This window comes from Centropristis striata, chromosome 2 (assembly GCF_030273125.1).
Source record: "Centropristis striata isolate RG_2023a ecotype Rhode Island chromosome 2, C.striata_1.0, whole genome shotgun sequence".
NCBI classification, from domain to species: domain Eukaryota; kingdom Metazoa; phylum Chordata; class Actinopteri; order Perciformes; family Serranidae; genus Centropristis; species Centropristis striata.
The window spans coordinates 37,710,200-37,732,669 of NC_081518.1; the positions used below are offsets into that span (position 1 = coordinate 37,710,200).

Consider the following 22,470-nt stretch of genomic DNA (forward strand, 5'->3'; position numbering starts at 1 on the left):
GGCTGATTATCTTATTTTTATTCTTGCTTTGCCAAGATAAACAAGTTTTCCCAACAGATGTTTCAGAAGCATCTAACAATATAGAGTTATGGCCATTTCCCTTAAGGCCTTTTAAAAGGAAAACAATAGCAGAGGGGACAGCAACAGACAATAGTGAAATCATTTGGTGAACATTAATCACTGTTGGAAAAATACATTTTTCAAAAGACAACAGTTAAGAGTGAAGCAAAGTTTATTAAAGCCCATGCCAGTCGCTTTTGTCTATTTTATCAGAATCATGAGTGCAAAACAACATAATCTTAAAACCACCAACCGATGAAAAGTCATTATGGGGTGTAGAGTTCTATTTTTAGGCACCTGATCCAATTAATTTTAAAGGTGTAATTTAATGTGGTGAAATCAACCATTTTTTTGCTCATTCAAACATATTTTCTTTAGATAATGAGTGGGTTTTTCCATACAAAATCAGGTAGAATATGGTCTTTTTCACATTTTATCTACGTGTAGTGACAGCACAGCGTATGTTTTCTGTGAATTTCTTACGATGATGAACGTTTCCAAGACTGCAGTATAGTTGCATCCAGAGGGAATACAGTAATGAAGGTAAATCGATAGAGCTTTATAAATAAATCATGCTTTTTTTGGTTGAGGCGTTAGAGAATCAAAGCTGAAGAGCCATGTCTGTAATTGCATGTCCATAAATTATTTCTGTGGGAAAAAAATAGAAATATAGCTGCATGAAACCCTTCTTATCATGAAGCCTGATAATGTGAACAAAAGCAACCTGGTCTCACAGGAATCCGTGAAATAGCCACGGATTTGCTTAACTCAAAATCCGTGGAATATCCACGGAATCGCTCAGATTTCCGTGAAACTGACACGGATTTCGCTACAATGCAAGTTAATGACAGTCATATCCCGTGGCTATTCCAACATACAAAGTGATTATGTACATTCACTGAGTGAATATTTAGAAAATAAAACATATATTTCTCGCTAGAAATGTGATCAAAATCCATTTTTATGCAGAAACGAAGTCAAAATATTGATTTTTTCACTAAAAATTAGAGAGAACTGTCCGCCATGTTTTTTGTTCTGACCGCCGGGACCTTGAAAGTCACGTGACTTGGACCACGAATAGCCAAGGGATATGACTGTCATTAACTTGCATTGTAGCGAAATCCGTGTCAGTTTCACAGAAATTTTAGTTATTCCGTGGGTATTCCACGGATTTTGAGTTAAGCGAATCTGTGGCTATTTCACGGATTCCTGTGAGACCAGGTTCACAAAAGGGTAAAAAAAATTCTCTGGATACACATCATCAAACTTTCTTATTTCCATCAAAACGTTCCTCTACAAAGTCCACTTTTTGTCACTGTACTAGGCTCTCTGTGTCAGCTGTGTAATGCAGAGAGTCAGTGACTTTGCTTCCTGGCGTTCAGTTCAAGTAACCTTTGTGTCGGGGCTACACTGTAGTGTTAGTGTATGAGTGTGACAGGTGGCAGGGTGATAATACTTCCACTAGAGAAACACACAAAGAACACTAGTGACTGACACATCACACACTGAAATCTGAGCTAACATTAGTCACAAAAAGACTATATTTCACTCCACCCACATGCATTTACCAGTTGAGTATTACTACATCAAAAGAAGCTGCTCCATGTCATCCATTGTTGTCACTGCAAATAAGTACAGGAAGCACACTGTCCTGATGCAGCAACAGAAAAGGAACAAACAGAGAGAAAAGGGTCTGAATCATTGCCTGGCTCTCTTTGGGTTCTCTGGCCTCACTAGACAAAACACTCACCTGGTTGATTCTGCACACTTACACAAAGGAGGTGGCATTCTTAATTACAACCCATTCACATGCAGCAGAATGAAACGGAGAGTTGAGGATTTAATTCTGTGAGATGAGGAGAAATTAGCTCATCAGCAAAGGAAGAGATTAATATAATCACACTAGAGACCATAGAAATAAAACAATGACTAAATACCGTAATGGTTGGCTGTAAATAAGTAAAAAGCTAATTATAAATAATGTTTTTTAAACGTTTAAAGATAAGACTATCTGGCAGTGGGGAAATGTAGTTGTCACGGCAGCTCAAGATACAGACAGGAGCTTACAAAGAAATAAAAAACAGAATAAAGAATAAAAAATAAGACCTGTAAATACATAATAATGTACATAAATTATATATACCTTATATACATTAATACTTACATGGCTGCTATTTGGTATTTATTATATTGCACATAGGGTTTTTTTCCCATGTATTTCACAGATATTGCGCATTTGGAAAAAAAAATAGATTATCAATGAATACATATATTTAAAAGTTGTATGTATTTGTGTGCGTGTTAAGTAGTCTAGAGTGAGTGTGGGAAAGAATTAGATAGAGCTCATGTTTTTCATGCAATACAGACCATAATAACTAGGGCTGCATGATTAGGAACAAATATTTAATAATAGTGATTATTTGACTGATATTGCAGTTGCAATATGATTCACAGTATTGGAGAGAATGATCATTTTGACATCATTATTCTCATTTCCAGTGAAAACAATCTTCAAATGACCATGATGTGAATTATGTTGGGGGTTTTTTGGGGTTTTTTTGCGAGGATCTCTTGCAAGCAAAGACTGTTTTAAGTCTGTATACCAATATTTTAAGGCCAGGACGTCCATATTGCAATACTGCTAAAATCCAAATTAATTGTGCAAAGTGATATAAAATGTTCAGTTGTTTGTGCTCCAGAAGGCAAGAAGAAAACCAGGATTAAAGAGCTTTAATAAAATAAGTCTTTATTGACTCTCAATAAATGCAGTCTCTGCTCCCAGTAACTTACATACGCTGCATTTTAGTCATTGGGGATGATTATCTAATAAAAGTGCTATAAGAGGTCACTTTTATTTACAGTTGTGGTCTTCCTGAGTCTATTAAAAAGATGTATTTTCAAAAAGTGGCCTTATGTCCCTTTGAGTTTCTGTGATGAACAAGAAACCTGTGCTGAAGCATCCTGACCCTGCAGGGATGACACAATGATATGTAACAGGAAATGTTATTCATTACTGACAACCATCTTCTGTCATAGGCATATAAATCATATAAAAGTGTTTATCAGAGTGACCATTTTCACTTATTTTTATTTATTGAGTTTTCATAGAGGAAAAAATATAAAGCTTCTACAGGTACTTGTGCTTCCTTTCACTTTGTTTGCCATCATAGACTTTCATTTGGGGAAATCTTTCAACCAGTTAAGCTCATTTGAAGTTTACTTGTTCATTCTTGTCGCCCGTTGTGCTCTGTTATCTTTGTTGAGTGCATGAATGAAGTAGTGAGTTCAAGTTACACCAGGAAATGCCAATATTTGATTTTGATTCTAATTTATTTATGCAAACACTTGAGGTTTAAAAGGAAGACATGTCACCTTTGGGTGCTTTTCTCGTACCCTTGTCCTTCACCTGTTTCTCACAATGTCACACTGGAGCTGTTATGAAAGGGAAATGCTTTTAGAGAAGCCAGAGAATTTTGTGATTACGTCACAGACTGTGTCCTTGCTCTGGATCCTTCCTGAAACATGTATTTATGTGGAAGATAAATCAATGTAATAATTTGTCTGTTGGAGGAGGAAGGGTGGTGAGGGGGGGGGCTCCCTGTTGGGATCTTGTGTCCTGTAGGCACTGTGACCCTGGACTCACCCCACCCAGGCTTTGACCCTGCACTCCCTGAGGAATGTGACCCCAGTGGAGGTCGTCTTATGCGTGAGAGTTTAGAGATTGTTAGTCTGCTGCGGCGGCGGCCAAATAGTTTTGAGCCACTGTTTTCTCCCCCATCTCATGTCTTCACTAAAGGTCATATCATCATCATATTCATTGTGTTTAGGCTTATGTGGAGCACTTGTGTACCTGTGGCTCGCTGGGCATTTCCTCTTTGGGTTGGTCACTGGAGGTTGAACAGCCTGAAGAACTTTGAAGAAGATTGAAGAATTACACACTAGTTGTGAATTTTGAGTGTTTAAAGGCATTGAGAATCTATTTTCTCTTTTAGCTCGTTATAAATGAACACTGGAGTTCTACAAGTTCTCAAAAGTTTTACCAAAGTTTGAACAATTGTGGATATTTTACATGAGAGATTTCTGTACTTTTGTGTTTTTGTCCGTCCTCCTCTCACTGATTTGAAGTAGGCGGGGCTTAGATGTAAAAGCGCCATGTCATTTACCTCTGTGCATTCTTCTAGCCGTGTTTCCATCAACTAATTTCTATGCACATTTTAAAGATTTGCATGAGAAAAGCTTCATGGAAACACTAAAATTCAAATAACTATCGAAATACCCATAAAGTTTTTACTCTGGCTTCAGGTGTTTTTTGTCTTTTTCGAGTTGTTATTGCGCTTAACGGGAGGTGGAAATGTGTTTGTGAAGAAGTTTTGACATAGTTGTCAAGTTGCCCAATTCCTGAAGACATTTTCTCTCATATGTGGTCAAAGTTGTCTGATTATTTTTTTCTCTCTCGCTCAATCTCTACTTCTTCTACTGTTTACTGACGGATTAGCCTACAGCAATACATTACATTGCCATATTCTGATGAAAGGACGCTTATACAGCTTTGTTTATTCGATCCAACCAGATGATGGAAACGTCCCTAATTTGCATTTTCTTAAATGTGGCTTTTTAGAATTTCACTTCAAGATTCAATTAGACTTTAAAGGAACACAGCTACAGATAGCAACATTCAAATCATAATCTGATTAAAGCAGGCAGGTCGATGGGGAGCAAAGAGAACTGCATTTGCCAGCAACACACCATCCGACCACACAGTGTCGACCCTAGATTAGTTGGTGAGGCTGTTTGTTGCCAGCTGTTTCAGTCAAATCTGATCAGCAACCCATACAATCATTATGATGCTTATGACATTTTGAGTGATGAGTTCATCATGAATAATAGCGGTTAATGCTTTCCCCCCTAAACTTTAACTTTGGATGTCTCTTAGAGAAATGCATAAGATTTAAAGTTGTTTTCAGGGGCTTAAGGCTCATTTTTATCAATTATAGACAACTTTACAAACTTTTTGGGTGGCTGAAAACCTTCTCTTGGGGGACAAGGATTTGCTGAGGGAATTTGGGGTCATGACCTCGCTATTTCTTATTTTCCTGAGTATAAAACAGCACCACTGTCATAAAGCATCTTAAATACAGTCTTGTTGTTAATATAGTAAAATAAAAATTGACTCCACAATATCCTAAATACTTGGAAAAGTACATTTCGGAGTGCTAAAGTTTCATGCTAAACGTTACATCACTAAACCTGCATGCTACATCAACATTTCCTGGTAATGATGAAAAGCACAGAATTGTTTGTGGCCTGCCCTTCCTGACAATCCCCTCACATCCACTGCATTTCCTGTCAGCATATTTTAAACATAATCATCAGCTTTCCTGAAGTAGTGTGCCTTCAAACGGCATGATGAAATACATAGAAATGACAGAAGTTTAGGCTAGAGTTATGCAACTGGAATATGAAACATTTTGAGAAATATAACTTGTGAATTGATAACCACAAACTGAATTTTTGAATCCAACACAGCTGTGCATCTGAAAGAGTCCGTTCAAGGTTCTGTGTGTAGCAAAGTGTGGATTCAGAGCTTGACATGCTTTGACATCTCAGAATTTCTTTGTGATGTTGGTCTTCAAAAGCTGCCGAGGGATCAGGGTGTGAAATCCGGTAGTTTTGACTGTTGCGTAATTACAGGATTGCACTCAGGGTTTGGTGTTTTTGATCAGCTTTCCAGCAAAGCTCCAACAAAACTGACAGCATATCCAGAAACTGTTTGATTCTAATGGTGCACAGACAAAGCTTTCATTGAATAGTGCAGGCTGGACCACTTAGTCACAACTTCTTAAGCATAACAGGAGCCATAAAGAAGAGGCCAATCAGTGTTCACACAGCACTTTGCTTTAGGGCCAAAGAAAGATGTGCAAGTGTTTAAATCTCATGAAGACATGCTGCTTGAAATGATTCACCAGGACATTTTCTCTCCACACTGCTGGGATGCTCTTCTTCCACACTGTTGCATACCAAGTATTTTGCTCAGGATACATAACAAACGGCTAACGGACCTTGTGTTTCTAACAGGTATCTGTGTCAAATGTGGGAAAGGTGTGTATGGAGCCAGCCAAGCCTGTCAGGCCATGGGGAACCTGTATCACACAAACTGCTTCACCTGCTGCTCCTGTGGTGAGTAAAACAGTCAATATAGTAAAATAATAGGAAAAACCACTTCATCACCCCCTCCACCACCATTAAACCCCACCCACAAACCCCTCAATTTTGATAGGACATTCTGAGTGTCAGTAGTGCAACTTGAAAAGATGAATATTAATGGATTCATCAGCCCTATTATTATTGTTCTTTCTTCTATACAAAGCTACCATAACAACTTTGAAGTATGTAAAGTAAGTACACTGTCAGCTTCAACTTTTATTTTGGCCTATATTGGTTTAGATTTGTCAAACTGGCACAATTAAAAGTATGCTGAATAAGCTATTAGCAGTCCCTGTTTAAAGTGTATCCTTGGATGAACGGACAGGTTTTCCTGGAGTACTTTGATATCGAAAAAAACTTAAAAACATGGTGTTTCTCAGGCACGTTCTGCAGTTATAAGGAGTGTCTTTTCTCAATAAATTCTAAGTGGATTTATAGGTTGTTATTTGCATTGGAGATAAGTGAAATGTAAGTCACACTGCACTGTAAAAAAAAAATCTGTTTAATTTACGGTAAAATACCGGCAGCTGTGGTTGCAGAACATCACCGTAAAAAATACAGTGAGCGTATGTAAATTTAAATATCAGCAAAAACTGTTATTTATACTGAGTAATCCTATTACTTTTAGGATAATTGTGTCATTGTGGTATTTCTCCATTAACTTTACATGAAAAATGTATATTTTTACAGCAAAACTGTGTGTTTTCTACAGTTTATGGCGATAGAATTTAAAGTTTTTTACTATTCTTTGACTGACAGTAATTAAAAGTATCTACTACGGTGATGTACAATGTTTAATTTTACAACCTATTTCTGATGCAAATTGACAGTGTTTTACTGTTATTTCTACAAACATTTTTACAGTGTGTATATAAAAACGTGGATATGATGTATGTGTGGCCAGATTTGACTAAGATATGACCCAGAGGGGTGTTTTAGAATTTCATCACAAATTGCAGCGTCTCCCTGAGCTCTGTGTCATAACAGCTTCTGCAGCTGCAAATCCTGACTCTTGAGAAACGCGCTAAATTGCCGAGCTACAATAACTACCTTATTGCTGTTAGTGGGACGGGATGCACCTGCCTGTTTCATCTCATTCAGTATCCTTGCTTCACTTCTCCCCCTCCATGCAACCCTGTGCAACTCTCCCGCTCTCCCCGGGGGAGTCGTGCCCCACAGCTTGAAATCCTCTGATCTATACAGAAGCTTCCAGGGAGAGGAATTGATAAGATATTATTGATAGCAGTCGGGTTTCTTTCTGTGTAGAAAAATGTATGCTGGTTTATACAGAGAATCTTTGTAAAGCTTTCATCTTCATTCAGGTTTTCTTAGTCTAGTATGAAAATCAAGGCACCAAACCAAGGAAGTGTTGGCAATCGTGTGTAGAGTGTCAAATACAAGGCATTCCTGGAGTTTAAGCCCATGCTGCGTAGCAGGATGTTTCAGCATACTGCTGGTGTTTCCACATTTACTTGAAATGGTCATTTTACAGACAATATCCATTATAAGCAGCACTGTTCATCATCATGCCAGGCTTTGGACTGTATCTTCCTCTCCGCCATGACTCCTTGGTGATGCAAGTTTCCAGCAGTGTGGACGTGTGACTTTGACATGACATTGTTTTACAATGCGCAACTGTCCGAAATATGTGCCTGCATCGATATAAGTAATAGATAAGATAAGATCGGAGGCATAACAGTCACGTGAATTTGACATTTTGTAACCGTTTCTCAACTGAACCGGTTCTCTATTCGCATCCCTAGAAGCTACAGTTGCTATGTCCAAATCGTGAGGAAATATGTTGATGTAAGAGTTGTTAATTCTGTAAATCGCCTTGCCACATCATGTTTAGCTGAATCAGTCTCATCCACACTCGTCATCCTGACTGTGGCCATTTTTCTGTCTGCATTTTCTGGTTCTGGCCGAGGAAAATGATGTCCCCATTCTTGAACCTACGTACAAAGCTCTGATCGATTGATTACTTCTGCAGCCAGGGAAATAGGCACCATTTGAACCGCTGAAGAAGAATCAGAGATGTGGGCGGTGATTGGAGGTCTGGAACCAGGCCAAACCAAGTTTGCCAGGTTATGCTTTAGTGCTGTTCAGGTGTTTAAGGACAACTTACATGTTTAAAATCCAGGAATCTGGGGCGTCCCGGTGGCTCACACTGGTAGAGCGCTTACCATGAAGGCCGTGTGCTTTTGCCGCATGTCTTCCCCTCTGTCTCCCCCTTTCTATTCAATTCAATTCAATTGGCTTTATTGGCATGACGTAACAATGTATATATTGCCAAAGCAAGCATCAGAAAAAAAGATAACAAGATAAGGAAAGCAATATTTACAATCAATTATTATAATTCTGTTATTCATTTTAAAAGAAAAAAAAACTAATAACAATAAAAGAAAGCAATATTTACAATCATTGAATTACAATCAACACATAATTTATACAATCTAACTGTCCCAGCAAAAAAAGAAGAAAAAACAAAATGAAAAATAAAAACAAAACAACCAACAGCTGTGTGTCACTCGCTGTCTCTCAGTGTGTGACAGGCAGAAACATAGACTGCTGCTAATCTACAGCTCTTTCTATCTGACTCTATCTAATAAAGCAGTAAAATGCCAAAAAAAAAAAAAAATCTTTAAAATCCATGATTCTGATGCCTCAAACGTATTTATGCTTTAGATACATCCCACATCTGAGAGGCAGTATCAGTCAGAAAACACAGCAAACAGTGACAAAAACGTATGCCAATGCTTCCAGGATCCCCACCTCTCTCTCTCTCTCTCTCTGCAGATTTCTGTAATCTTTCATACAGCGTCGCTCTAAGCTTCAGCTGCTGCTGTCTCTGCTGAAAAATCATCATTGGTATCACCAGCTTGCTGTCAGAGGTGGTGTTATGGTCTGGAATCAAAACATCTGCTGCTTAAAAAACATCAAAAACCTCAGGCCTTAAGTCAGTAGAATAACAGCTCAGTTCTCTCTGCAGCAGAAGGGAGCTAATAATGCCACAAAGAAATAAAATGCTGACATTATTTAGTCTTTAACACTGTAATTAAATCTGTTCTCCAGCTCACAGTATAGATTTTGTGTGTGTGTTTGTGTGTGTGTTTTTGGGCGCCCCTGTCACCCGACTCCAGCCCTCCTCTCTTGTTTCCCGGGGAAACAAGAGGAAGATGTCGGGAGAAAGCTTTTTAGCCAGGTTCCTTCCATTCATATGTGTGGTATACATGGATACTGATCCTCCACCCCACCCCCTCTGGCTCTGGAAGAACTGCCTATAATTTACATGTAACCAAAGCCACATACTTTCCGATTTATTGTGTGTCTGAAGAAAGAGGGGCCAGATGCGGAGTGTCCAGTTGCTGAAGTTGTGGGGTTTTGCTGTGGAAAAGTAGCCTCTGACCTGGTTAAGTGTTGTTCTAATACTCCTGATTATGTTTTAGGAGTCATTAGCTTTCAATGATGAAATACACATCTTTCAAACTTACTTATTTCAAGACAACCATATTATTGCCTCTGGAGGCTAAAAATACTCTCAAAGAATGACTGGATTAGTTTTGGGGAGGGGGGGAGTTAAATCATAAAACAGCTATGTAGGACTTTATTGCATGTTAGACAAAAACAGGCAGCTCCTGAGAGAATTATTGTTGCGTTTATTGGAGAAATCACGTCCAGGATGAGTTAACAAGTGTTTTTTTATGCGCTCGGCGCAGGTCGTTGTGTACAGCTCCACAGACCATCCTGCCTCTCGAGATGGTTTATTGGTAACGTAAACTCTGTGATGTATCATTTGACCTCATGTGAATGGGAATGTTTTCTTTTAAGCAGTGTTTTGAAGGCCTCTGAGAAGTTTAGTTTCAAAGTGCCTGCACTTGTCATAACACAATCCGGTGATTTATCAGGAGCTGCGTTCTTATGTCCCTGTTTGTATTTTGCTTTCTTTATTTTCTTTTTTTCTTGAGTGGGGTCCTCCTGGAGTCTGGAGCTCCAGCGTGAAGCTGAGTTTGCGGAGACATTGCTCGCTGGTAGCCTTGGGCTTTGTTTAACCATGCATAATTGAGCCCTCCTCTTGGCTTACTCCCATGGTTGCACCCTTTTTTCATGAAATGGCCAAGAATGCAAACTACCCCCCTCCACTTCAGCCGGCCTTCCCTGGAGGACCTCAATCACACAGTCACAAAGTGTACCAGACCTGCTTATCAGAGGGGGCAGGCTTGGCATGGGCTCACATTTAACTGCACATGCTAGAGGAGTGTGTGGTACATGTGCAGACACACACGAAAATGCACATGGTTTTAGGGTTCTACAGTCAAGTCAGTTGGGGTTTTTAAGAATTGCCTTGAATATCTACATTTCTTTTTCATTGGCACACTAGCCACGTTCACCTAAAAGATAGAAAAGTACGCTTCCAACTTTCCACCTGAATATATTCTCCCGCAGAAACCCACTTTTAACTGGAGTGAATGTATTTTCGTGTGAGTATGCGTCAGGGTGTTGTTGAAAATAAGCATGCCATCTCTTGATAAAATAAAAATAAAAGAAACACGCTGCTTCAGGCTGGATGAGCAGACTGTCAGCCGCAAGGCTGATGACTCACCTTCGTGTTACAGTAATCCAAACGGCCCTCTGAAAGCACTGGCAGGAGAAGAGAGCTCAGGGGCTTGGATTTCTCAAATCATTCGTCGCCACCAGTTGCACCTGCCAGGCAGCGGAAATCAGAAAGCAGAAAAATAGAGAATGTTCAGTTCTTTGTCTTTTGTTCCTGGACTCATACAGAATGTTTACAAGTACACTTATCCTAGCAGTGTTAGAAATACTGTCATATAAACCACAATAAAGGCACAATGAGTAGGATTTGCAGTTTGTAAACATAACATAACAAAGTCGGCCCCTCCTTTATGGCTTAGGGCATCTAATTAGCCAGTGAATTATATGATCTTCAGTTAGCTAGCTAATAGGAATAATATTTGTGTCCAGACAGAAGAATTTAGCGGAGCGTCTCAAGTTTCTGACTCAGGCAACACTGAGAACAGTATCCAAGTATTGAAAATTTATGGGTCAGTGACAAATAAGAGATGGCAAGTTGTCAAATGGTGTAACCACAAATTAATTATAAATATATATATTTATATAAACTTTTTTCCGTGGATTGTATTTTTTTCTCTCATTTTAGTTCACTTTTGTTTTCCCTATATTTAGATATGGATATCAGATTTTTATGAAAAAATTATAATAATAATTATATAATATAATTATAATTATAAAATGGTTACACCAACTGACAGTGGATTAGATCAGGTCATTGATCCACATACCAAATTTTTCAGAGAATTTAAAAAAGAAAAAGTGAATAAATACCTGTTTTTAATCTACTACTGTACTACAGATTATTAATTCATATTTTCAAAAGGGAAAGGTAACAAGATCAGATAATTAAAAGAGCACCAGTGAAAAACTATGTAGAATATTGATGGAAAAAAGGACGTTATGTTTGAGAAAGATTACATCAGATCTGTGCAGAGCACTGAGGAGACTGTTATAATCTGACATTAAGTTACATGCACTTTGTTACATTTTGCACCAGCTTTTCCTCCTCAGCCAGGCGTATGAACTTTTGGTGATATATTTCAAGTGTGTTTTGAACTTTAAGGTGTTTCCACACAGGTTTTTTATGTGCAAATTAAAAATGTGCATAACACAGGTGGAGGGAAACATACCTTGTGTCAGTAAGGCCACACACATATATATATAGATCTCTAAATAGCTTGTTAGACTCTAACAATTGTTCTCTTTAGGAGGTGACAGCTAACAAGCCTGCAGTCATATTGTATTTTCTACACCTGCGACATAACCTTTGTAGTTTAGTTGGTTACCGAGCAGTGGAGTTCCTCCTCTTCTTCTAATGAACGACAGGCACACTGGATGCTGTGAGACGTGTTGCAACAAGGATTCGTGTCATGAAATCACCTTCAATTTGAGCTGCTGCTAAATATTATTTTCTTTACTGATTTAAAGTAAAATATTCAACGTAGAGTCACTAAAATATGAAATAATAATTGAGACAAATGTTTATCTCTTTTAAAAAGGGCCGGGAAAAAAACGACCAGTCTCTTTGTTGTGTGTTTCCAGAGATGCGTGGGCAGAAGTCAGCCACAGAGCCTCAGGTCTTTGCTGACTGCAGGTGAACTTATGCAGCAGTAATCACTCGGCGGTATATTAATGTTTTAGTTGTTGTACATTTGCCCGTTCTCACTATATACCACATCATTATACCTCAACATTAGTTTGCTATTTAGAAAATTTGCAAAATCTTTGCAAAAGGAGATGGACATTGCCTCAACAAGCCAGGAGAAATGTTCACCTCTAACCTATCGAAGTCCCTGCATCACCCATATGTTCTTTATGCCAAGGGCAAGAGACAACAGGAATCAAAACAGGAGGAAGATGTACCACAGGGCGGGAGAAACCTTAAATGAGAATCACCTCAGCCCTCACCTGAGGAGAGCTTTCATGGGAGACATCAGGCCCGAGAGGACACAAACAACCACCCAAACCCCATCCAGGTCACCTCCTCTTTGTGCACTGATCAGATAAAGGAGCTGGTCACTGCTGGAACCAAACTTACCCCCCCGATCTAATCCCATTTTCTCTCCCCTAAATCCCCCTCGGCGTCCATCTCCACCAGTTCTGACAAAATCATCACAACTACAACAGCCGTCACCTCTCCTCCCTCCATGACGGTCCGTGCTCTGTCTTCCCCGACAGATAGTGTTGCTTATGTAAAAAATGCAGCAAGATCTAATTAATACCTTCAAGGCTGCAAGGACAATGGTGCTCATGACTATTTCCAGGACAAGCCAGAGCCCCATGTGATGACAACTGTCTTTATAGGTAAGAAAAAGAATGGTGCGCAGGAAGCAGTATAAAATTTAGCATCCATTCCTTGTCAGCCACAGCTTGCCCCCAGAATGGGGCAGATAATGTTTTTAACACAGTAAAAGTATCTTTATTGAATTGCAATTCATACTTTTCTCCGCTTTGGTCAAGGTGACGCTGATGTCATCATCAGCCCATGTTTCACAGGGTATGTGCAGACCTTCTGCATGCAGTCAAAGAAAGTGACCACACAAACTCTACTCATAGCGAGCGTGCAGACTGTGCATGCTTTAGTTGTTCAACACTCAAATCTAGTTGCCATATGTACAAAAGAAGAATAGGAATTAAAAGACGATAAAAGAAGCAGCAGCAGCAGCAGAAAACAACAATAGTCAACATATTTATGTGCTTGAGATTTGCATTAGAATTGCTTGATGGAAACACCAAAATTCAATAAAACTTTTGATTTGTATGTTTTTCGGAAAAATTGTTAATGCACTAAACAGGAGATGGACACGATTTTTCCAGATAAGTTCTCACGTAGAGAACATTCAGCTCACATGACTGATGAGCTGTTTCCACTTCCAAAAACCCAAAAGAACAAGAAGCTGTTTCCGCAATAGGCGTCTCCGTGCACTATCTCTACTTCTTCTACTGTTTACTGACGGATTAGCCTACAGCAACACATTACACTGACATCTTCTGACGAAAGTACGTTTATGCAGCTTTGTTTACTGCTTTAAAGCAGTTGATGGAAACACCCATAATTCACATTTTGTCTCATTTGAAATTTCAAAATTTAGCTTTAAATTCTCTTCGACTTCAATGGAAACACGGCTATAGACAACATGCCTGACGCCTGTTTGAGAAGAGAGGATGTACAAGGAGATTCTCCATTGACATATCATTTCAAATGCCAGACCAGTGCAGAGCCATGCAATCAGCAAAACTAAACATGCAGAGGAAGTGTTCAGTTTTAATGCACCATATATGTGTAACATATATCTGAAAACTGCGGGTTTGCTGTGACTCTCAGTTCATTTAGGTCAAGACTTTTCTGTTTACCCTGGGTTTTGATTTAATCAGATATTTATTTCTTACACTGCACTGTTTTCTTGTTTTGAATCTTAAGTCATTCTAACTTCGATTTTTCTGGCTCTTTCATGACTGTCTCCATTGCTTTTATTATTTTATGTAAAGCACTTTGAATTATGTTGTGCTTTATAAATAAACATGCATTGCCTTTCAACTGGATATGGACAAATTAAATGGTTGGCAGGAGGGTTGTCATGTCAATAGGTGTTCAAATTTTGAAACTGAAATTTCACAGCCGATCTGCTTCCAAATCCCAAAAGCACCAGACCACAATATGAGAAAATAAGGGTGCTTCAGAGACTTTAGGATATTATTAACATCGTTTTTCCAGTTGAGCAGTTGAGAGCTACATCTCTCTAACACACTCTCATCCCTCTTCTCCAATTTTGTTCTTTTTCTGCAGAATTGAAGACGTTAGCCTCTGCAGCTCTTGTCTTATTTCCACCAGCCCACAGCTCTACTTCAAACTGAAGAACTACACCAGCTTTAATAATCCTTTTTTTCATTGTCCACTATTGGTACACTTTTGTCCACAGAGAAAAGAGGTGACAATCAGATTGTTTTTTACAAACATCAAATAGATTTGAAGATATTTTGAAGTTTTGAAAGTGTAAATCTCAACAGCAAACCAGTCACCTAACCAGACCTTGTATTGTGCTGAACATTGGCACAGACCAAAAAGCACACGTCTCTTTTTTCAGCTTGCTGGTCGACAAATCAGGGGTATATTTTAATATCTTGTCATCGCAGCAAGATATAAGACGGTGCTGGAATGTGTGTTTCGGTTTCAGCATTACATTGGCTGGCTCATGGGGTGAGGCAGAATTTAATTGATGATATGTTACTGAGTCTACTGGAGAACTGCATCGTTCATGGTGGATAATACGCTTACTTCTGCCTGTGCTCAACCTTCCATGGCTGGGTTTTCACCAGAAATACTTAAAATCTTGTTGAGACTGCAGGCCTGCACAGGCTCGCCATGACACGGTATAAAAAATCAGTTTGAAGTTCCTTTTGTGAGCAAACCACCACGGTTATATGTGCTTCTAGCCAGGCCAGAGCTCTGTTTTTTCTGCCAGAGACAGAGAACAGAGAGCCAGAGAGAAGCCTCCCACCAAGAGAACAAGAGCAGTACTTCTCATTACACTGGTTTGTTTTTGGGGAACAAAATGATGCAGCTATGGAGTTAAAAATACTGAGGTGATAAGACATCCTGTTGTGTTTCCTGTAAGTGTGGATGTCACAATTTCAGAAAAAAAACGTCCACTAACTGCTGTCTTTTGTCCGCATCGCCAGTTCGAAGGCAGGCGAGTCCGGGCTGATTTGATGCTCAGCAGCTGTTACATATTCTGTCTAATGAACCTGATTGAACATCTTTCTTGTCAGAGCGATCAACCTGACCTCACAACCAGAGTCAGAGACACGGGGTAGGTTTGAGACTGCGACCAGCAGCGGCTGTAGGACACTTGTTCGGTCAGTTAAGCAGTGCCAAAAATGTCACACTTGAGGATGTGTTGAGTCCTAAGTTCAATTACAGAGATTCAATGAGCCTGCATGCTTCATTGCTCTGTGTTTCGCTCAGATTTGTCCATCCAGAGATTACACTTCTAATTCTCAAAGATGCAAAAACTGCTAAATGATTTTAGCAGAAACAAGGGCATACCATGACAATCACAGGAATCACAAAGAGGAACAGTTATCACTTGTTGGAACACGCAGGCATATGACTAATCGGAAGTTGACAAATACTTCTACATGGAATGTGACCTGATTCTTTTTGCAGCACTTGCAAATTTAGATGTTTTTAAGGTAAACATGCTTGATTATATCTTGTCTAGAGACGGTGTGGGTTTTTACAGACTGAGCTCGGTAGACATCTGTCTGACCCTCTGATTATTTTTGTTGCACCCATTAAGGTGGGAGGGATTACACTTTCATTCTGATTTGGGATGTCATTTTTACAAAAAGTGGAGTACTGTGGGGTGTCAAACAACTGCATTATGTGTCCTGAGATCATGGTGTGACTTAGAATGTTATATTGTGGCTCCAGATCCGTCTTTATCCTCAAACATCTCACTAAACAGCAACAATGTGCAGCATATTCTTGCATATAAAACTTGCTATCGCAACGGTGATGACATGTTTTTTACATACTTGTCCACATGAACAGTTAGATGATGTTGTGGGGTTGATGTTACTCAGTTTCTGCTGCTTCATGCGTGCTGCAGGTGAAAGACCCATAAAAGACAACATGGTCTCACAGAAATCCGTGAAATAGCCACGGATTTCCTTAACTCAAAATCCCTGGAATAGACACGGAATCACTCAAATTTCCGTGAAACTGACACGGATTTCGATACAATGCAAATTAATGACAGTCATATTTTTCTGGCGAGATCTTCACCACAAAGTGATTATGTACATTCACTGAGTGAATATTTCGAAAATAAAACATATATTTCTCGCTAGAAATGTGATCAAAATCCATTTTTATGCAGAAACTAAGTCAAAATATTCATTTTTTCACTGTCCACCATGTTTTTTGTTCTGACCGCCGGAACCTTGAAAGTCACGTGACGTCGAACAAACCAATAGCCACGGGATATACGTATCATTTACTTGCATTGTAGAGAAATCCGTGTCAGTTTCACGGAAATTTGAGTGATTCCGTGGCTATTCCACGGATTTTGAGTTAAGCGAATCCGTGGCTATTTCACGGATTCCTGTGAGACCAGGTTCATAAAAGAAGACCTTCATCTCATCTCATGGAAAAAAATCTTGATCTATAATAGACTTGAACCCAGACCCTTAACCTGTTAGCTTTCTGATGGCCTTAAACAGTGAATTGAGAGAACTTGTGGACAGCTTGTGTTGCCAGGTGGCCTTTGCACAGGGCAAGAAAGTCATGTCAAGTTTGTAGAACACATTTAAAAACAACTAGAGTTGACCAATGTTCTGTACAAGTAAAAGTTAAGGCACAACAATAATAAGTAAAATATCAATGGAGAAGTCTTATATCCACAAATATGAAACAGACACAAAATAAAGCCTGGAACATCAACCCATAAAAAATAAAGGGTTACAAAGATTCAAAGATACTTATAAGATATTAAAACCACTAAGAGGAATCAAAGGTCATTAATCAGTCATATGTCCTGAGTTTTGTCACCAGCTGCATGCGAGACAGAGCAGACCTGCCAGCACCAGGTACAGTGAGATGCAGTAATCCAGCCTTGAGGAGATAAACGCAGCGGTAACAGTTTTCATGTTGTTGTTGAGAGGATTGACATAAGTTCAGCAATGTTCCCAGCTGAAAATAGCAGCTTTTCACCACAGAGGTCTGACATATTTCAGTGCAGAGTCAAAGATGCCATCTAGGTTTCAGACATGGAGTGTGATGTCAGCGGTCCTGAGTGGCTGACTATACTCCCTGTGGTGTTGGGACGACCAAAGGAAATGTCTTGTTATCATTCAACTGGCGACATTTTTTCTCAGTGAGTCAAATACCAAAGATCATCATTACGTGGCAACAGTTTCTTATATTATTAGACTCTATACAACTGCTATACCAAGGGAAAATTCACCTGAATAATACCACTGCAAGGGTGACAAATCATCCTCTTTCAGCAGACCATGCTCATTTCCATGGCAACACCATCATTCAAAAACATTGCATTAGCAGAATGAGGTGTAATTCTCAAACAAACAAAAATTACAAGCAAGCCGCTTCAGAGGTCAGGGCCTTAAACACTGACGAGAACATCATTCATTATAATGCCATTATTATTCATTTTGTAGTTAAGTTTCCATTTATAGTCTTAATGACTTTGCATATTGTTTTTCTTAAGCTCATGCAAGTCTCAATAAATGTAGTATGTTTTTCCAGCATGGCAGTTTTTGAAAGGTTATTTTCGGTGTAGTTATAATTCAAAATATGTGTATTTTGAGAGTGATATTTAGCTCGGATCTTATGTTCGTTAGATTTACATTTGGATCTCACATTATGCAGTTAAGTTTTTAATAAATCAAATTCCATTGAAAAAGTAAAGCCATTCCATCCAAAGAAGCCTTCAATTTAGTAGTAAGTTGTAAACGTAGCTGCTGGTTCTATCACTTGTGCTGTGAGGAGGTTTGGGCTCTCTGCAGAGCCGTCTGGTGACAAAAGGCCAGAGGAGAGAGAGGGAGAGACAGAGAGGGAGGCAGGCATGGAGCCCTCCCCCTCCTTTTCTCAGCGAGGGAAGCGGGCAGAGAGCGGGTGTTGGAGAGGTGTGGGGGGTTGAATGGGACCAGCTAGTGACCTCAGGCAGAAAGAATGTCCCCGTTTGCTCAGTCGGCCCGCTCCCCTAGCAGCGCTCCACACAGTCATCAGCGCTGGGGCCTTTGTGTTCACCTTCCAGACCCCAAACTCTAGAGCAGAGGCCACAGACGAGCACACAGCAACACCTCGCAGCCCCTGCTGCTGCACTGTTCACTATAATCTCACTGTTCCTGCAAAGCTTTTAGCCTCTCCAACGTCTTGGTTTTGAAGACCGTGTCTCTGAAGAGTTCTTCCTCAATCCTGCTTTTCTCTTTGCTCCACGCTAACAAAATGCTAATTGCTCCTCTGTCTCAAAGTCTTAAAAGTCTCACCTATTGTGTGGACAGCATTCCTTGCCTGCTCCGGCCATTTATGTGGGTGTTAATGTATTGCCATCTCCCAGCATTGTGACACTGTGTTTGTGTGTGAAATACAGCGATTGCATAAATTTCAGTGTTAAAAAGAGAGAAGGTGGGTGGGGGGGGCATGTCTTTCCCATGCTGAGACACCCATAAAATCAATGGTGGCTCGGGACGACAATTAAATCTGACTAATCCAGCAGATTTATGAGATCTGTGTGCTTCGTCTGCCAGGCTCGGGTGAAGTCATCACGCTGCCAGAGAGACACCGCTGCTGTTAAATGAATTTGAATGGGCGAGCTGCGAGGGGTGCATGGCAGGGGGCTGCAGAAGCCAGCCCGCAGCAGAATTTCCTTTTAGATTGGATGCAGACTTGGATTCTGATGAATGAAGACTCACCCAGAGGAATTCAGCCTTCACACACGGAGCTGGAAGCTCAGTATGCTGAAGCTGGCCGTGGTTTCTGTTGATGTGTTTGCAAGGTGCAGGACTGCAACTATTGATTGTTTTCATGAAATTTTGGACCACCAAAGTGATGTCTGAAAGTTGCTTCATCATTCAACCGGCAGCCAAGAAAATGTTTATTTGTTAATGATGTGGAAACGATGAGAAAAGTCAATAGTAGTAGGAAAAGTTTGCTCTTGTGTCTTGATGAATGACCAAAAGTTTCAATGGATCATCAAACAAAAACATTTCAGGCTAATCGATTAATGATTCCAGCTCTGGTGTTCATGTGTGTGTCAGACTTGGGGACATCCTCCCTCCAGCCTGCTATTGTTGGTCTGTCTGAACAGTGCACAATGGCAGGGAAGGGAAGAGGAGAGATTTTGGGGGGAGGTTTGGAAAGCAGCCTGCTGTATTGATTGTGTATGGGTTGTGAATGGAATCCTGTGGGGATCAATGGTCGAAGTAATTAAACAGAGGCACAGGCAGGATGCCTAAAATGTCCGGCAAGCCATCTGCTCCACACTGACCTGCTGTTGTAAAGCAGAGTGATTGGGGAAGGGGCATACAGTCTGTATTCTGACCGAGCATGTCAGAATTTAACAGAAATTGTGTAAAATTGTTATTCAGTGTGCCAGTTGAGTGCACCTCACACTGCTGTAACAGCCTCCACTCTCCTGGGAAGGTTTTCCACAAATCACTGGAACCTGGCAGCAAACGTTTGCGTCCAACAGGAACATTTTGAGGCCTGATTGCACCAGAAAGTTGGATAGTGCAATTAATCTGCACATCCCTTCTAAATATATTTGGGTGTAGAAGCTTGGTGACGTAGCGACTGCAGGGCTCCTTCGTGACCAAGCGAACTGCTAAGTCGCTAACTGGTCAGTCATCATAGCTCGACACACCTGTGGCTTATTGTTCAACAGTGGTTCAGGGGGGGGCTTTTATTACCTCCCCCAAAAGGTAATGTTTTAGGTTGAGGTTGTTTGTTGGTTAGCTTGTATGTCAGCAGGATTTTGGCCTTTCAATAAAACTTGGTGGAAGGATTTTGGAACATTTCTGAAACATGACTCAGATACACAAATCATTTTTCACTTTAATTAACATTGTGAGATGTAATTGCCCTGCATTCATGTGATTTGGGAATATTCGGTAAAATGCATTCCTGGTAATATTTAATGGCTGCACTGCAAATTATTTGGTTCTTACCAAGATAAAAAAACAACAACAACTTAGATTTAGAAATGTTAGATAATCGATCTTGTTTTAAGAGTTCATTTCTTTTTTTAAGTGTTCAGCATGCTTATTTGTCGCTTTAACAATTTTACTTCAAGAAATCTTGTCAAGTGAAATTATCTGTCCATGCAGCAAGATAATTTCCCTCAGATTTAGTGTTTTTATCTAGTTTTTAGACACCCCTTTTTACAGTGTGTTGTCACGCAAATACTTGGTCTTCCATAGAAGAGTTCGACTTCAACAGAAGAGGCTGCAACATAACTAAATAAACTAAGATGGCTCCCTCGTTTTTCCACTCTCTGGCTCTCCATCACATTAAGTTAGTGCTGTCAAGAAGGCTTACTATTGATCAAATCTGGCATAAAAAAGAAAAAGCATAAGTAAATAATAGCGATGACCACATTGTTTAGGTCATATAGTATTTCATCTGAACTTTGTTGTCTTTCTCATCAGGACGGAGGCTGCGAGGGAAAGCATTCTACAACGTCAATGGGAAGGTCTACTGTGAGGAGGATTTCCTGGTGAGTCACATCTCAGTTAATGAGCGCTGATTTTGTTCTGTGATGAGTTGATCAGCTGGTAGCAGCGTATCATCGCTGCATGGTGACAGAGGGCCGGGCGGAGCAGAGAGTGAGGGATTAGGATCTCATGCTACATTCTACAGCCCTCCGGAGGAAATGGACATGGCAGCTATAATTAGGAGTTTAGCACCACCCCTCCAATTCACACTAATTTCCCCCATATTTCCCCAAGGAGCTCAATTCACCCACAAGCTCAGCACTTACAGCTAAGCAGGAGGACGACAGCTGTAGCTCTCAGGCTCCTGGTCCATCTGCTTCAGGTTAACAGGGAAGACTCGAGGTCTGCTCTCACGCTGCCTTCATGTTCAGTTGGAAATATTGTAATGATAAGATTAATGTAAGAGAACTCAAAGAGGCTCTTATGCAAGTGAAAGAAGGACATTTCTGATCATTATGTTTTGTGCACTGTAGCTGTACAGCTACAGTAGAGCATACAGCATTAAGACCAAGAACATTTAAATAAAATGTTTCAGATTTTGAAACATGGAGGAAGAAGCTTACAAAAACCTTCTGTAAGATAAATGTTGAAAACAGCTTCATGAGCTAACAACGCAATACTTCCTGTTTGTAGGCAGCTTCCCCTCAGAGTTGAACCTGTTGATCTTTTGGGGAAATGCTGAATTTCCCGTTTTGCACTTTGCAATCACTGCCTCCATGTGATTAACTGATGCTGGAGGTCAGTTGACGGGATGAGACTAATCTTCTTCCGCCTCCCTGATACAGCTAAGACCCGACTAGTCTGTCTTATCACCCCGGGGGTGTCTCAAGGGTTGGGGGTGGTGGTGTTGGTGGCAGATGGTAGATCTGGAGTGGAGATGTCAGGGCAGGGGGCAGCCTGCCCATCATCACCTCCCACCTCCACCTGGTAGCCATGTCTCCTCTCTCAGCCCCCCGAGTCATCAGGTCACGACCCTGAGCGGGCTGTGAGCTGCAGATGGTCTCCTTCATTATCTTCTCTGGGTTTAAGGGAAAGGAGCTAGTGTTGTAACGCTGGGTGTTTTGTTTCCTGTAAAACACGGAAGACACAATTGGTTCAGTGGAGATGCACTGCCTACAAACACGTGGCAGTTTCTACTTGAGACACTACAGGCAAAAACATTCAATTTTGAAATTTTGGTCTAATTTGCTTCCATAACGTGTTTTTTGTTTTTGTGGATTGTGTGTGGATTGAAAATATCCTAAATACACATTTTGCTGTTTATTTTACTACAGTTTGTCTATTTGTTTCTTATGCATACAAAACCAAAAAACACTTGCATTCAGACATTTTGTTTTGTAATGAACTGGGAAAGTTTCATAGTTTTCATATCTTTTA

The 22,470-nt window shown here is 40.1% G+C and overlaps 1 protein-coding gene across 1 annotated transcript in view; it reads left to right on the top strand.

The window, feature by feature from the left end:
• wtip (WT1 interacting protein) overlaps window positions 1–22,470 on the top strand; it is a 36,667-nt gene that overhangs the window by 6,143 nt on the left and 8,054 nt on the right. The window contains exons 2-3 of the mRNA XM_059350977.1: window positions 6,136–6,237; window positions 21,028–21,095. Of these exons, the coding sequence (XP_059206960.1) occupies window positions 6,136–6,237; window positions 21,028–21,095 (170 nt within the window). The remainder of the gene's footprint in view (window positions 1–6,135; window positions 6,238–21,027; window positions 21,096–22,470) is intronic.